This window comes from Copadichromis virginalis, linkage group LG7 (assembly GCF_057382275.1).
Source record: "Copadichromis virginalis isolate Kocher_CV1m ecotype Utaka linkage group LG7, C_Virginalis_male_GT1.1, whole genome shotgun sequence".
Classification (NCBI taxonomy): Eukaryota; Metazoa; Chordata; class Actinopteri; order Cichliformes; family Cichlidae; genus Copadichromis; species Copadichromis virginalis.
In genome coordinates, this window is record NC_140624.1 from 35,093,937 (window position 1) to 35,110,757 (window position 16,821).

General features: G+C 41.0%; 2 protein-coding genes across 6 annotated transcripts in view; one reads left to right on the forward strand and one right to left on the reverse strand.

Moving 5' to 3' along the window:
• Window positions 1-12,917, forward strand: spag8 (sperm associated antigen 8). Of its 5 annotated transcripts, XM_085463190.1 has the most exons (7): window positions 2-173; window positions 1,173-1,332; window positions 1,554-1,599; window positions 3,536-3,650; window positions 3,905-3,967; window positions 10,855-10,909; window positions 12,116-12,917. In XM_085463190.1, exons 1-6 carry the CDS (start codon window positions 105-107, stop codon window positions 10,891-10,893), a joined length of 492 nt encoding a protein of 163 aa, XP_085319316.1. In that variant the 5' UTR covers window positions 2-104; the 3' UTR covers window positions 10,894-10,909; window positions 12,116-12,917. The 5 variants fall into 5 exon arrangements, with proteins under 5 accessions (XP_085319315.1, XP_085319316.1, XP_085319317.1 ...); XM_085463189.1 differs by lacking the exons at window positions 10,855-10,909; window positions 12,116-12,917 and adding an exon at window positions 5,175-5,499 and having other exon boundaries at window positions 1-173; XM_085463191.1 differs by lacking the exon at window positions 12,116-12,917 and having other exon boundaries at window positions 10,855-11,333.
• Window positions 12,918-13,268: 351 nt separating this feature from the next.
• The window catches only part of npr2 (natriuretic peptide receptor 2), an 89,503-nt gene continuing 85,950 nt past the window's right edge, over window positions 13,269-16,821 (reverse strand). The window contains exons 21-22 of the mRNA XM_085463187.1: window positions 15,826-15,917; window positions 13,269-13,817 (exon numbers count right to left, since the gene is read on the reverse strand). Coding sequence (XP_085319313.1) covers window positions 13,755-13,817; window positions 15,826-15,917 — 155 coding nt within the window. The 3' untranslated portion in view covers window positions 13,269-13,754. The remainder of the gene's footprint in view (window positions 13,818-15,825; window positions 15,918-16,821) is intronic.

Consider the following 16,821-nt stretch of genomic DNA (forward strand, 5'->3'; position numbering starts at 1 on the left):
TTGCTAAGCGATGCTCGTAAACTTTAACTTAGAAAGACGATCCCGAAGCTACCCGCAGCTCCATTCACTTGCGTTCAGTCCAGTTCCATAGTTTTGTTCCCGTTATGACCGAGCAGACAGCCGCTGTGGGACACAAAGTTGGAAAACCGATGTTGCATAACTGGGTCGAAGAGGTGAGTGCTGTGAACCATTTCCGAGGTTTAGCTAATGTTAAAAGTTCACGCGAGACTTCTTAATAACAACGTTTGCTAATTTAATCTAATAATTAATCTGGAGCTAACACCTGGTGTCTAGGTAACCATATTTGAAAGACAGAGTCCCTGACACAGCAAGTATATGTTATAACACGGATGTCACTCAGGGCCACAGAATTAGGTACACCTTGCTAGCACTGCTAGCACTAAGTTGGATCCAATTCTACCTTCAGAATTGCCTTAATTCTTCGTATGGTCTGCTCCTGCTGTAGCCCATCTGCTTCAAGGTTTGCTATTTTGTGTAGTATTTAGAGATGTCCTTCTGCATACCTTGCTTATGACAAGTGGTTGTTTGAGTTTCTGTTGCCTTCAGCTCAAACCAGTCGGGCCATTCTCTGACCTCTGGCATCAACAAGTCATTTTACCCGTGAGAACTGCTGCTCACTGGATATTTTTTTATTTTTTGGACCATTCTCTGTAAACCCTAGAGACGGTTCTGTGGGAAAATTCGTGTAGATGGGCAGTTCCTGAAATACCCAGATCATCCACGCCATGTTCTTAAATGACCTTTCTCCCCCATTCTGAGGCTTGATTTGAACTTGAGCAGATCATCTTGACCATATCTGCATGTCTAAATGCAGTGAGTTACTACAATGTAATTGGCTAATTCAATAGTTGCATTAAAAAGCAGTTTAAAAAGAACAGGTGTACCTAATGGACTGGCCAGTAATTGTGTATCAATATAGTTGTAATTCCTCACCAGATAATTCAATACATTTGTAAAACCATTTGAAATAAAGCTGAAAGTCTGCACTGCAGTCATGTCTTGATTGTCTGATTTATAATCAGCTGTGATGGTGTACAGTTGGAAAAAGTACAAAAACATTTTTTTACTTATCCAAAATTGTAGATTTTTATGGTTTTCCACCCGACTAAAAAATCCTGTGATTTTTGGTTTTTTTGTTTTTTTTTACTCAGAGAGCCATTGCAGATCTCCATACAGAGGACCCAAAGACACACAAGCACATACATGGCCACAAGGGGATTCTCACAATAGACCTGGAGTCCAAGATGGAGTCTGTGACTACGCTGAAAGCAGCTTATGTTGCTCCAAAGACTCCAGTGGGGAGGTTACAGGGTATGTGTCTTTATCTTTCACCAGCCAGAATGGAAAAAACATGTTGAAACCCATACCATTAAGAGCCATGTAAAGAACAGAGAAGCATTTACAAAGAGCTGAAAGGTTTTATTATTTGATGTGACCTCTTCTTATTTTAATTTAAAAAAGTTTTTTATTCTGGGGGATGGCTTTCTATGCATGCCCTGTTCATCCTGTCTTTTGTATTTTCCTCGGTTCAGGCATCAGAGGCGAGCTGCTTAAAAAACACACTGCCCAGATGATAAGGTAAATGAACTATGAACAAGTCTTTTGATGTTAAACGAATTATTTCTGGAAGTGGTTTGTTTATGGAGACGAGGAGCACTGCCTGACCATGTCTTGAGGGGAAGGTGATGTAATATTTACACGTCGGGGTTTGTTTTACTGTTCAGTCACAGCTGTGATAGCTTTTAAATCAGACTTTATGGTGTTATTTTACACAGGGGCCAGTCACCCTTATGGGGTTTATAAAGTCCATCCCTGCAGAGGTGGTTGTTAACATCCCACACAAGTTAACAACTCATAAAAGCCTGTAAAGCGTAATGTCTTCAATGAAAACTTTTTGACTAGTAGTAGACAGTGTGTCATCATTTGATTTTAAACCATACACTAAATTTCCTGAGTTTTATAAGCAAACACCAATGGTGTGTCCAATAGCTTTGTATGATTTGGCTGATTGGCTGTTATGTAAAGCACAACACTGTGTATAAATAATCCTAGCCAGATGGGAGATTGGCGGAGTATCAAGCTTTGGGTTTCATTTCAGTCCAGTATGACATATTTTATATACTATATGTAATACCACAGAGACACTGAGTGTCGTGAAACGATGCAAATAAATGATGCTTACACCAGGAGCCTTAAACGCCCTGCACACCATCAGCTCACCCACACATGTTTGCATTTATTAGAGCTCTTCGCTGGACTGTGTGGGCATGAGCAGACTGCGCCTGGCTAATAGTGCTTCTTGCACCTGCTAGGGCTAGACGACTTTACTATTTCCAGTGAATGCAACGCTTCAGCTTGCGTGCTACGTTCTGTCAAAAGATTTGAAAGAAAGCAAAAACCATCCTTGTATGGTCAGACATCATTCCAGGATGGCTAATCTTAATAGCAAATGAGGCAGATGGATAATTGCATATAATATTATTTTTTTAAATCACTCCTTTCAGAAGCAGTTGATTTTCTTTTCTTTTTATGATACTAACTTTAGCATTATGAATGAATTCTGAATATTTTCTGAGTTGCAGGCCCTACACACAGGAGTTAAAGGCAAATTTTCTTCTTAAGTACATGAAGCAGCCATGTGAAAATTTCAGGAATGGAAAAACAAATTTAAGAAAATGGAGAAAACTTGAAAAGGTGTAAACTGGGTAATTGGATGATCAAAACAAGTTCTGCTTCTTACATACATTTTGTTTCCAAAATACCTTTCTAACGTGCAGCTTATGGCTGTGAAATAGTGTTCTTTGCATGTTCTAAATGATAACTTGGACATGTTACTCAGACTTCTCTCTTTGTTCAGACTGCAAGCTTTGTGTATAAAACATAAAAATATATTGCAGGTCTGCTGGATATCTCTGTACTTGAAATGCAATGATTTTCAGAACTTCTGGGAAACAAGAGAGAGCATAAATCTTCAACCCACCTCAAAATTTTTGTGTGGCTTCTTTCAATATATTCACGTCACTATAGGAAAAAATCATCTGTGTCTGAGGAGTTCAGATGGGAAGCACTGATTGATTTTTGATTTCAGGAAAGACCTAGAATTCATCCAACCATCCATTTTCTGCTGTTTATCTGGGTCTCAGTTGTGTGGGCAGCAGAGATGTCCAGACCTCCCTCTAGCACCTCCACCTTTAGCTAATCTGGGGAAGCCAAGGCATTTCCAAGCCAGCCAAGAGACATAGTCTCTCCTCAGCATGTCCTGGTTCTGCCCAGGGGCTTCACAAACCTCTCTGAGGAGGCGCACGGGAGGCATAAATGCCCAAACCACTTCAGCTGGCTCCTTTCAATGTGCAGCAACTTTCAGTATATTTTATAGTAAATAGGTTGTTTACAAAATCATTTAATTACATCATGCTACACTTAAAAAAACAAAACAACAACAAAAACTGTATGTGCTGGATCACAGGCAAGTGCTGCTGCTTGGTGCTTAGATTCTGTCTTCTTGTTTTCACAGTGAGAAGATTCATGCTGATCTGAACCCACTGACTCCCAAAACGGAGTACTGCTCCACAACCCAGAAGGATTTCTGTGTGGAGGGATTTGTGCCTCATAAACCTGAAACAACACGTGTATGTAGAGTTACAAACTTTGTGTGTGTTTGTGTCTGTGCTTAATCTCCCCAAACAGCAACAATCTGATTTCAAAACTACAAAATAAATTTCCATACTTTTATTTCCTCCTCTTTGAGTTGTTTGTATTTTGGTTATGTGAAATACACAGTTGCTGTGAGAAGCAGAATACCTAAAATAATAAGTACATCATCAGCCTCTCCTATAAAAGCCTGAAAATCTTTCTGACATTTTACTGGTTTAATTTTTTACAGGTTCATGACTACAAAACTGACCAGGCCATCACATTCTGGAGTGAAAACTGCCAGCGGATACAGGTAAGTCAGACTGCTTTATCTCATAGTGGTTTCTTTTTCTCTCCTTTAAAATATCCATATTTAAGTTCTATTTAAGTGATTTATTTATCGGTTGAAAGTTATATGTGATCAACAGCACAGCAATTTTCCCTGTCTGATGATGAACACTTGTGTTTGCGGTCTGTCCTTAGTGTCTGAGCAGATGTTTTCCTTTCTTAAAGAATACTGTTTAGCCACTAATAGCACCATGAAATATGTCAGGGAACACACAACAGCAGCAGGAGAGTCACACTTATCCACCAAGGTCAAGAGGAGGATATTAATCACCTCTCTCTGCTGTGATTAGTCATAGTAGGGGTGGGTGATATAAACGATATACGATAGAAACGATATAAATTTGGCCAACGATAGAGATTTTGACTATACCGCTCTATCGCGATAGTGCATGTTGATGACATCATCAAGCTGCGCCTGTTTTGGTGGAAAGCATTGCAGCAGCTACAACCATTATCATCTGCAAATTATGCCGGCAGTCATAGCAAAGAGATGAAGCACTGTTGAAATATGGGTAAAGGCAAAAACTGCACTTCCTCCACTTCCGTAACAGTGATTCATTAATGTTGAATTCTCTCGCAGCTGCGCTATCCCCATGTTGTTGCAGTATATTAATAACTAACCTCGTATTGTGGATGAATAATCTCAGTTGTTCTCCTGACTGAAGTTTGGCCCGTGTATAGCATCCTGCTATGCGATTGCATTTGTCCCTGACCACCAGAATCCCTCACGTTAAATTTTATCGAGTGGAAAAAAGTTGGCGTTCATCCTCCAGCTTCACTGTGCTAATGTTATGCTAACATAGCTGTGTCGCTAGCAATCAGGTAGCACAACATTATATACCAGGTAGTCCAACTTCAGTAACCCTGCAAACGCCACTCCTGTTTAGTTTTCTGTCTTCATTTATGTTGGAAGTGGTAGCAGAGCTGTACGTTTGAATTAGTTTCAAAAATCTCTCAGTCAGAACATGGTATGTCATGTTTAGGTGGAAACTTGCGAGCTAACTTCCTGTTAACTTCTAACTCCGTTAAATTTAATAAATTCTGTTTTCATGGATGCCTGGATGTTAAACTTAATTGTTACACCTGGTAAAGCAGCATCACTGATGATTTAATTAAAGATGAAAGAATTTAGACCGTTTTTAACTCTCAGTGTTCGTTTGGGACCTGAACAGGACGGAGTTTTGGACCCAGATTACTCCGCGAAGCTCCTCACTACGGCAGCCGTAATGTTCTGACAATCCATCAAGCAGTGTGGCTTAACAAAGTTGTACTAAAACATTTTTTAACAGATTTCTGCACGCCAAAATCAGTTCGAGGTCAGTAAGCACAACCAGAATTCATACATAAGGCACACTCTCGATTTTTGAGAAAATTAAAGGATTTTAAGTGTGCCTTATAGTATGGAAAATACGTTATACAGAAGAAAAGAATATATCACGATATATATCGTTACCGCACATGCTTCAAATTATACCGCGATATGGATTTTAGGCCATATCACCAAGTCATAGTGTATTTTTGTGTCACAGGGTGTGACTGCCGCCCGGAGCTCGAAGGGACCCTTCAGGAAGTCGGCTCTGTTCAGCACGCCCATCACCGAGCGGCTGGATGAAATTGATCTCCCACCTGACAATTGAGGCACTACACCAGTGTGCTGTTCTGCCACTTTTTTTAATGATTTTTTTATTAAAATGGTAATCCATTTTAAAGGTTAAGTTTAGTTCTTAGCGATAGTGGCACCGCAAAGGATTTATCTATTCTTTAAGGCTATTCTTTTTTTTGTTATTATTGGCACTCATGTTGGTTAAGTGAACTGCCATCGCCAAAACAGCAGTTAGAGCTGCACAAGACTCACTGTGTGTACTGGACATCATAAATCCTATGCAACAGCTGGGAGACCAGCATATATTCTGTGTACCCGACTGTCAGTGTATTGACAACAAAACTGACTTGGATGAGATGAATCAGCAGTCAGTGTTTGAAAAGATGCTACCTAGATGCTGAGTACCATGACCGCAGCTGTATTTACATCTGCACCATGAGCACGTCACAGGAATGGGAGGAAAGAAGGATGTTTTGAGTGTGGAAGTGGACCCGTGGGATGTCATTATTTTCTTATTACTGAGCAAGTATCTCCGTGCCATCAGTGGAAGAAACTCCAAGCTGCCGGGCATGACAGATTAACTCATTCTCAGTAATATGCATTAATCTGCCAATCAGATTTAATCATTTCAGATTGTCCCTGCCCACTTTTTCCCCAGGTAACAACAACAAATTGACTGGAGGGTTTTTGAGATGCTAAAGATGGCCCCTGGCTGCAAGGAGTGAATTACTTCTAATCAGCCAATCGTATTGCGTCACTTAGCATATGAAACGGTTCATAACTGTCTGAGAAGCCAGTGTTTTCAAAGTGTGCACATATATCCAAAGGAAAATTTGTTGTGTACACCTAGCGCTGCGTTGGACCCTTTTTGACTCCAGAACTGCCTTAGAGTAATTCTTCTTCATGAAGATTTTGGTCCACGTTGATGTGATTTGTTGGCTCCCACATCTCAAAGGTGCTCTGATGGATTGAGAGCTGGTGAGAAACCAGAACCTTCTCAAGCAAAGTCTAAGAATATCTGTAATAAGTAAACCTTTCACCCTGTCTCTCTCACACTGTTAGCTGTGGTTCCTCCATGCGGAGGATGAAGCAGGTTTCACTGATTGATGGGTGTGACAGCAACTTTAGTACTTTCTGCACCTGACTGTTGTGTTGCTGTGTGCACCTAGCCGGGAGTTTGTTTACATCCTCTGTTCATCTTTTTCTGTAATATGTCTGTTCCTCCTTTTTGCAACCTGTAATTATTGCATTCAGTTAGTGCTGAGTGGCAAAAAGACACACCTTTCTCTGACACGGGGTAAATATGTCACCCTTAAAGAGGAACAACAGCTTCTTCACACACATGTGCTGCTACAGCATGCTAATTTAAAACAATACATCGCTGGGAGTCACACAATGTATGCTACAGATTCATGTACGTCTTCTGTCAATCAAAGGACAATGTTGGGCTCTGCTGATCCTTTCTGGGCTTTCAGCAGGGATTAGTGGGTGGTAGCTATGGCGACAAGTAATTTTTAGTGTATATCGCTGCAGCTTTTCTCTCCAGACATTTCAATATCTCACCACATCATACAGGAAAACCAATTTGCCTCTGAAAGACAAGGGCTTGCAGCAGATTTGTACTCAACATTTGAAATGAAATGTGATACAGCAACTGTCATTTTGTTTCAGCTGTGCTATTTATACATGCTGAGCTACGCTGCACAATAGAAATCTACAGACAGTGAAGTCATTTTTAGGTCAGAAGGTAATGTTCTGTTCCCACAAGGGTGTAACTGCTATTTTAGCATAACTGAAGTGACTGTATCCTAATGCTGACCAGGTCCTAACCATAGACTATGTATACTATGACAAATATACTAACAAGTATACTAACAAATTTCCCACGTGTGGGACTAATAAAGGTTATCTTATCTTATCATTTTGAGTCAGTGGCCATATTTCGACAAGAAGGCAAAGCGCTTAGTTATCAACCGAATGGCAGCAAGCTTGGTTAGAATCCATAAACTATAAGGGTGCAACTCACAGACACATGTCTCCTAATTAGTGCAGTGATGTCTCATGATATTAATCAGCTAATTTATTTTTATAGAAGGCTTAAACTCAAACCAGTTAGCACGGGTCAGTCCTAGGAGACACAATAGGCTGTAGCTTTAATTAGTCAAAGCGCCAAAGCCATGAAGCCTCAATAAAAATTGAAGGCTGAGTTCCCAAACAAAAATCTAACCTGGAACAATTGTTTTAAAGAAGTAAATTATATAAAGGGACCAAAAAGAGTTTTTCTACTGGCTGCTGGAGGCACAGTCTCCATAGGCTCCCATGGTAAACGTACAGTACTCACAAATAAAAATAGTGTATAATTAACAGGTTTATTATCATTAGCTAAAACTAAACTAAAATAACGATGTTACATCCACTTCAAAGAAAGTATCACTAATGCTAGGGAACAGCAGCTAACAACAGCTAACAGGGGTTAACAGCAGTTAACAGTAGCAAAATCAGCAGCACTACGGACAGTTCAGCTTTCATCGGTCAGATTAGCGTCTCTGAATTACTGACCCGTATCACAGTCCTCACAAAGTTTTATAGCCTCTTCCGGAGTAAGTAAAAGTGCATGCTTTTCACCCATGTTGACAGCTGAGGTAAACAGTAGACTGGCAGCATTCCACAGATGGGGAAAAAACTCAAGGGCCGATCCAGTCCAGACAAACACACCGGCCATAGCCAATACAGTCTAAATTTAATGTTTTTGATCTCTCTTGGCTGACTAAAACATTCAATTCAATTCAAATTTATTTATATATCGCCAAATCACAACAAAAGTCACCTCAAGGCACTTTATATTGTACAGTAGATACAGAGAAAAAAACCCAACAATCATATGACCCCCTATGAGCAAGCACTTTGGCGACAGTGGGAAGGAAAAACTCCCTTTTAACAGGAAGAAACCTCCAGCAGAACCAGGCTCAGGGAGGGGCGGGGCCATCTGCTGCGACCGGTTGGGGTGAGAGAAAGAAGACAGGATAAAGACATGCTGTGGAAGAGAGACAGAGGTTAATAACAGATATGATTCAATGCAGAGAGGTCTATTAACACATAGTGAGTGAGAAAGGTGACTGGAAAGGAAAAACTCAATGCATCATGGGAATCCCCCGGCAGCCTACGTCTATTGCAGCATAACTAAGGGAGGATTCAGGGTCACCTGGTCCAGCCCTAACTATATGCTTTAGCAAAAAAGAAAGTTTTAAGTCTAATCTTAATAGTGTCTGTCTCCCGAATCCAAACTGGAAGCTGGTTCCACAGAAGAGGGGCCTGAAAACTGAAGGCTCTGCCTCCCATTCTACTTTTAAATACTCTAGGAACAACAAGTAGGCCTGCAGAGCGAGAGCGAAGTGCTCTAATAGGGTGATATGGTACTACAAGGTCATTAAGATAAGATGGGGCCTGATTATTTAAGACCTTGTATGTGAGGAGTAGGATTTTGAATTCAATTCTGGATTTAACAGGAAGCCAATGAAGGGAAGCCAAAACAGGAGAAATATGCTCTCTCTTTCTAGTCCCTGTCAGTACAAGAGTACTGCAGCATTTTGGATTAGCTGAAGGCTTTTTAGCGAGTTTTTTGGACATCCTGATAACAATGAATTACAGTAATCTGGCCTGGAAGTAATAAATGCATGAACTAGTTTTTCAGCGTCACTCTGAGACAGGATATTTCTACCTTTAGAGATGTTGCGCAAATGGAAGAACGCAGTCTTACATATTTGTTTAATATGTGCGTTGAAGGACATATCCTGGTCAAAAATGACTCCAAGGTTCCTCACAGCGTTACTGGAGGCTGAAGTAATGCCATCCAGAGTAAGAATCTGGTTAGATACCATATTTCTAAGATTTTCAGGGCCGAGTACAATAACCTCAGTTTTATCTGAATTAAGAAGCAGAAAGTTAGCGGCCATCCAGGTCTTTATGTCTTTAAGACATTCCTGCAGTTTAACTAATTGGTGTGTGTTATCTGGCTTCACAGATAGATAGAGCCGGGTGTCATCTGCATAGCAGTGAAAAATGTATGCTATGTCTTCTAATGATGCTGCCTAGGGGAAGCATGTATAATGTAAACAGAACTGGTCCTAGCACTGAACCCTGTGAAACTCCATAACTGACCTTAGTGTGTGAAGAGGACTCTCCATTTACATGCACAAATTGGAGTCTATTAGATAGATATGATACAAACCACTGCAGCACAGTACCTGTAATACCTACAGCATGTTCTAATCGCTCTAATAGGATATTATGGTCAATGGTATCGAACGCTGCACTAAGGTCTAGCAAGACAAGCACAGAGATGAGTCCACTGTCAGAGGCCATAAGAAGATCATTTGTAACCTTCACTAAAGCTGTTTCTGTGCTGTGATGAGCTCTGAAACCTGACTGAAGCTCTTCAAATAAGCCATTCCTCTGCAGATGATCTGTTTGATATGAAAGGAAGGTTGTTTGTCTTATAGCAGATGCCATAGCTAGGATTATACACTTGAATTGTGACAAATAAGAAAACAGAACTCGGTTGACTGCAGCTGGCAAACTACTGAAATCTAGTGGTGAAAACTTTTAGTAACTTTATAAATGACCAACATGTTTACAGCCTGGAACAAACAGAAAATTATATAAATAGTTTATGCTGGCGTCCACTCTGGCGTCCACTTGGCTTCATCTCCAGAATTTTCTAGTCACTGAACTGGGTGCCTCAGCTGTGTTTGTGTTGTTGGTGCTGTGATATCTCTGAGGGGTGGATCAGCCAATAAGTCTGGGCTTCAGTTTGGGTCATAGACAGTATAAAACATGGATGTAGCTTCGAGGTCAGAAACTGAGATCAACGTGAAAGGCCATCAGATGGCAATAGTTGTGGTTGCACAAACACTTGAACCCATAAAGGTTACATGGAAAATGATTTTCTGATTGGCAATAACAGAGCAGCAAAAGGAGCTTTATTGTATGGGTGGGGATTTGACTCACTTTTGGATAAAGTCCCAAGTGGCCATCAGAGGAACTGCAGTTTTTTGCTTTTCAGCCTCGAGTTTTTCCCTTGGTAGTCGCTAGAATTTATTTTTTTGCTCTTTATTTTAATCTGCAGAATTTTGGCTTTTTGGCTTTTACTGTTTCTCTGAAACTATCTGCAAAATCCTCAAAAGCTTTAAACCACTGAGATCAAAGAAATTCTGTGTTCAACACAAAAAAACACGTTGTCATTCTTACAGAGTGTCACGGAGGAGCAGGGAGGACTCGGCGCAGACTGAAATCTCAGAAAAACAGGTTTATTTACACACTCCAGGTGCACTATATACAGGTGAAGGAGAAGGGGGCCAGGGTTCCCAGGGGTGCAGAGCGGGGTCGGGAAAAGCGTCCAGAGTCTCCAAACCAAACACGAGAAATCTGCATACAGAGAACAAGGGTTAGCACGGAACTTTCACGGACAGAGCTCAAAACTGGCTGAGGCTAAAGTAGCACTGATGAGCATTATTCAATAGTCCAGCGGCGAGGTGCTCTCAGTCACTGCCTTAAGTAGCGGGAGCAAACAAGGTGAGGAGCCACAGGTGATTGCCTACAGGTGGTGGAGGCCGGGAGCTCACAATGAGCTCCGCCCAGGCAGCGAGCAGAGAGAGAGGAGAGAGAGAAAAGACAAAACATAACATGTAGCCACACAGGGCCAGCCGAGCAGGCACGGGGACCATGACACAGAGATTGCGGCCAGAAATAGCAAGAGTCCCAACGAAGCTAAAATGCTGATATTGCTCCTATTTATAGTTATATCGTTTTTTAATATGCATATATCTTGCATCTGGAATTCACCAAAGCTGTTTTCCAGAGACACAAAGTTACTCTGTGTAAACTCGGAGCAGTTCGTGTAACAAAAGGTCTGATCTATATGTGGCAAAAGCAGAACGTAAAAGATGATTGGATGACAGCCAGGTCAGCTGAGGGAAGCTCGGCGTGGGGTTCATTGGAGACCCTCAATTCCCTCTGTGTGGCTCTAACTGGTGTCAGGATGCGGCATGTCGCCGCAAGAAAGTGGGCGGTAATTACAGCCGTGCATGAGGGGAATATGCTATCCTGCAGAGATGACAATGCACGAGCGCTCGCGCGCACACACACACCCGTGCACCTGCTCAAAAACTGATGGGCCTCTAATGAGCGGTGATGTCATTACAACCAAAACACAGCTGTCTGCTGCCGACTCGTGTTTCCTCCTCGCTGTCTGTCCACAGGCTGCAGATACACAATGCTCTGCTTTACTGAAGCACACTCAGTATTTTAGGGAAATGTAAAGTGATAGACTGGATGTAAAAAATGGATGCACCCATTACACCCATTACTTAGTGAAACTCAGCAATACTGCTCATTCATAGGGTAACAACCTGTCAATCATAAGGTAGTCCCGTCCTAAAGCATGCACTAATTGGGACCACAGTTCACAAAATTAATATCAGATGTGTCTTCTGTCATCACCATCTCTTCCAGGCCATCTAGGGGAACAACAAAGCATTCCCAGGCTAGCCAAGAGATGTAACCCCACCTGTCCTGGGGGTATCCCAGGGTCACCTCCTCCTGGTGGCACATGCCCAGAACATCTCACCCAGGAAGAATCCTAATCAGATGCTTGAACCACCTCAGCTGGTTTATTTGAATGTGGAGGAGTAGTGGCTCTTCTGAGTCCGTTACAAAAGGACTGGACTCCTCACCCTACCTCTAAACGAGAGCTCATGACCATAGGTCAAGGTGGGACGTAGAATAGAGGAGGAAAAGAGAACCACAGAGAAGATTCGTGGATGTAGTGAAGGACCTGCGGACGGTTGGTGTGACCAAGTAGCATGCTACAGTAGAGACAGGGTGAGGTGGAGGCAGACGATCTGCTGTGCTGACCCCTCAAGGAAAAACATGAAGTACTGCTCACCTCGGCAGGGTGGATGTATAAACATTTTCTTTGCAAAAGGGTCTGGGTATCACTGAATAATGTTGGTTTCCTAGTACAAATAAACATATATGAATAAATGAAATATGAAAAAATGTTCTTGGTCTCAGAAACAAAACTGAAATGCTGGCCTGAGACATCTGCGCACGGTCAATTACTCCGTTAGTTCCTCTGAAACTGAAACAGGAAGTCAGCTGTTTGTTTGTTACTAAACCAAATCAATAAAGTCATGTGACCGATTTCTATTTTGTTTCCAAATGAAAAATTTGGAAATGAAAAAAGAAAACTCACTAGTTTGGTTGGTCTTGGGTAGACAGGAAGTAGAAGTTAAGAGAAATAAATATGAAAATAAAAGCAGATAACAGAATAACCTGCTTTGGTTCAACCTACCTCGTTAACCAATTAATCTTCCAAGGTTAACAGCAAAGGTTAGAGTGCCTCTCTAGTAAATTGGTTGCTGCACTTAATTTTTTTTTAAAGATGCAATGGTTTAGAGGGACACTCGATATTTGAGGGGACCGTGGAAGGTCATTTATGAATTGCTTCTGAGTTGAAAGTGGGTGTTTGTCAGGAAGATTTGTAATGCTGGAAATAAAGGGCTCTTTTCTCACATTACACCCTTTGTGAAAGCAAATATCAATAACACCACAAAAGAAATCCAATAATGTAAAAATAGTCCCTGGTCCATAAATGAAAAAGAAGTGTGTTTTACTGAGTTTATTGAACAAAATATTTTACAGTATCTTGGATATACATATATACATATTATCTTGCACTGTGTAACACGGCTGAACCTCCTGCAGTGACATCGATTGCAGCACCGTGCCTGCACACTTCAATGGAAATAGGAATACATCATTGACTTTCAAACACATTATACAAATTTTAATATAGAAAGCACAAAAAATAAGAATTTATCAGTGAAAAGTACCCACTCTCAGGACAGAAATTCTTCATACAAAAACAACTTTACAGTTTTAATCTCTCTTTTTTTGCAGTTTCAGTATGCAGGTAATAAATATACCTGGAATTCCCTCTTTGTTGTTGTTGTAGGGTGTCGTTCACCTTTCCTCTGCAGGGAAATCACCATTAAAGACTTATTCTAGAACAAATAAAAGAAGTGGCTTGGCCACTGGAGCTTCTGCTGGCGTCTCCACCACTGCTGCTCTCACATTATCAGCAGGCCTCTCAGATAACATACACATCAGTCTTCTCCCCAAGAAGCCAGTACGTTCTCATTTTGCCTTTGCCCTGGAAAAACACAGAAATCAATAAGTTCATCAATGGAGATGAAGAGTGGAGGGGTTGGTATCCTCTGCTGACCTTTGCTTAAAGGTGACACTATAAAGCTTTTAAGTCTCCCTTTGCTCACATATGACACTTTATATAATATATTCTGACTATAGATAAATGTGAAAGGATATTTACTCCTAAATGATTTACCTCTCAAAATTATTAAACCACTTTTGATTGCTGCTTTTACCTTCAAGTGTTCAAGTTGGACTTAATACGAGGTAACCAGTTCATCTACATTTGTCAGGATCCTGGGTCTCCTGACCCAGCGTTTTTAGTTCTTTGTGATTCTTGTATCTTGTACTCTTGTAATTTATTCTATGGTTTCTAGTTTTGATCCCTTACTCTTCATATTTCTCTGTGTCCCCTCTGTTCTGTGTACGTCTGTGTCTTTGCATGTTTGAGTTTCTTGTTTTCTGTCACTCTGTATTGTGAATTATGTTCTCATGGTTGGTCTTTTGTTACTCCCTCGAGTCTAGTTTCTTGTGTTCCAAGCTTAGTATTTCCGTCTGCGTATTTTGGTTCTTAGAGTCCTCAGCTTTATGGTTTATGTCTGTGTTTCTTAGTTGCTGTCTCCACCGTGTCAAGTTCGCGTGTCTGTGTTATACTTCCTGTTTTACTTTGAAGGTCTGGGTCTTATGTGAATGTGTCCTGCTTTGCTTCCTTGTCTCGTCAGTCCTGATTTCTCCCAGCTGTGCCCTCCTTCTGTGTCTCATTCCCCTCGTTACTTCCCATTGTATTTAAACCCTGTGTTTCTCTGAGTCAGTGTCGTGTCGTCCCTCATGCTGTGTGGATCTCCCTGTGAGTTTAGTTTGTCATTTTCCAGTTTAGTTTAGTATGACTTTCCCCTGCCAGCAATAAAGCTGAGTTCGTTGTGTCTAAACCTCGTGCCTGAGTGCCTGCATTTTGGGTCCAACTCCTGCCTGCCGCACAGCGATTCATGACAACATTTTATTAGGTACATGTAGCTAGTAATGGGTTGGAACAACTTTTGCCCTCAGAGCTGCTTTAATTCTTCATGTCATAGATTCAACAACGACCTGGAAACATTCCTCAGAGATTTTGATCCATTCTCCATCAACTGCTGCAACCATCAAGCAGTTGTTGCAGTTTTTGCCAGTGTTGCATCCAGGATGCAAAACCTGTTCTAACTTATCCCAAAGGCAGAAGAGATCTGTTGACTGTGGAGGCCATTTGAGTACAGTGAGCTCATTGTGATGTTCAAAAAACAGTTTGAACATCACAATGATGAGCTTTGGCATGGCACGTTACCCTGACAGAAGCAGCCATCATAAGATGGGTACTCTCTGTTCATAAATATAAGGACATGGTCAGCAACATTACTCAGGCAGGCTGCGGTGTTTAAAAAAGGCTCAGTTGGCACTAAGGGGCCCAAGTGTGCCAAGAAAGTATCCCAAACACCATTACACTACCATCAGCAGCCGGAACTGTTGATAAAAGACAGGATGGAGCCATGCTTTTATGTCATGTCTGCCAAATTCTGACCCAACTATCTAAATGTGGCAGCAAAATCGAGACTCATCAGACCAGGCAATATTTTCGAATCTACATTTTCTGTGAATGCCAGCCTCAGTTTCCTTAGCATATAGGAGTGGCATCTGGTGTGGTGCTGTGTTTCATTTAGTTACCTAAGAACTTGTCTCATTTAAAGATATTGATCTCTCCTCCTTGGGATGTTAAAATCAATCCCAGCATCCTCATTAATAGTTACAGCCTTGAGTTTACAGGCTGACATATTAATCAGTTAATTAAACCAATAATCCTCAGGCTGATGTATAATGAAAATCATTTGTTGTAAATAAAGAGCAATGCATGATACGTCACTGATAAACCAGTGACGTATCATGCATTGCTCTTTTTTTATTTTTATTAACATTCACAATACATATGAACTCACTTTTAAGGCAAAGGTTTCATTTGGTTTCATTCAGATGACGGTTCCTACCTTCATTTCTACGTCTCCTCGTAATTGGAGATCAAAGTAACCAAACTCATCGAGCACTTCTTTGGTGGCCGAGGACACGTGGATCTTTAAGGCTAGAAGAGACATCAAACACAGCGTGAATGACAAATAACAGCTCACATATCTGCTTTCATCTCCAACCTCAAGATAACAGCTCACAGGAAAACTGTGGAGATGAGCCAATGCATCAAAATGCTAACGGTGATGAAAATCTGTATTGTTTTGTTCTAATAATGCACACAGTGCAGGGACGTGAGACGCAATTCTTGCCCATGAAGCTGCATGCTGCACTGTTAATCGCTGGCTAAGGGCCCTTAGCTGTAAGTGCCATCAATTATTTAGCAGAGGAGGCACAAAACAGGAAGGACCTCAGCAGTTAATCGATACATCTGAAGATTCACTCGCAAAATATCCAGTTATAGATTCATAACACGGTACTGCTGTCACTGCCAGTTAAGAAAAGAAATGTCAGCACAAACAGCATCAGGTCACCGCGGCTTATAATTAGCTCACAAATCAGATTTTTCCTCAGGAGTGCTTCCATCAAAACTCATTAAGAAATGAGTCAGAGACAGAGATGAACAGGTCCTGCGTGCGGTGATAAAGGGTCTATTATTTACTGCTGTTAATTCTGGAAGTCTGGTTCTTGTTTGTTCAATGGGACACGTCCAAAATGTCAACCTCAGTGTTGTTTCCTGATTTGCCAGCCTACAGCTACAGCTAAAGCATACATCTTTAATTAATAAAAAAAATCAGTGCACAATTTAATTTTGGATTTTCTCTAAAGTAATTAAAGATGTTGTACAATCATTCTACCCTGGAAAAAGAACAGTTCAAAGAAATCATTACAAGCCCAAAATCATTATGAAATTCATGCGCATGATGGTTATAAGTAAATGTTTGATTATAACTGTGTCTCACATAGTGATATGACCCTTTACAGTTTACCCAAAAGGCATGTTTTCAAGTTTGGGGTTA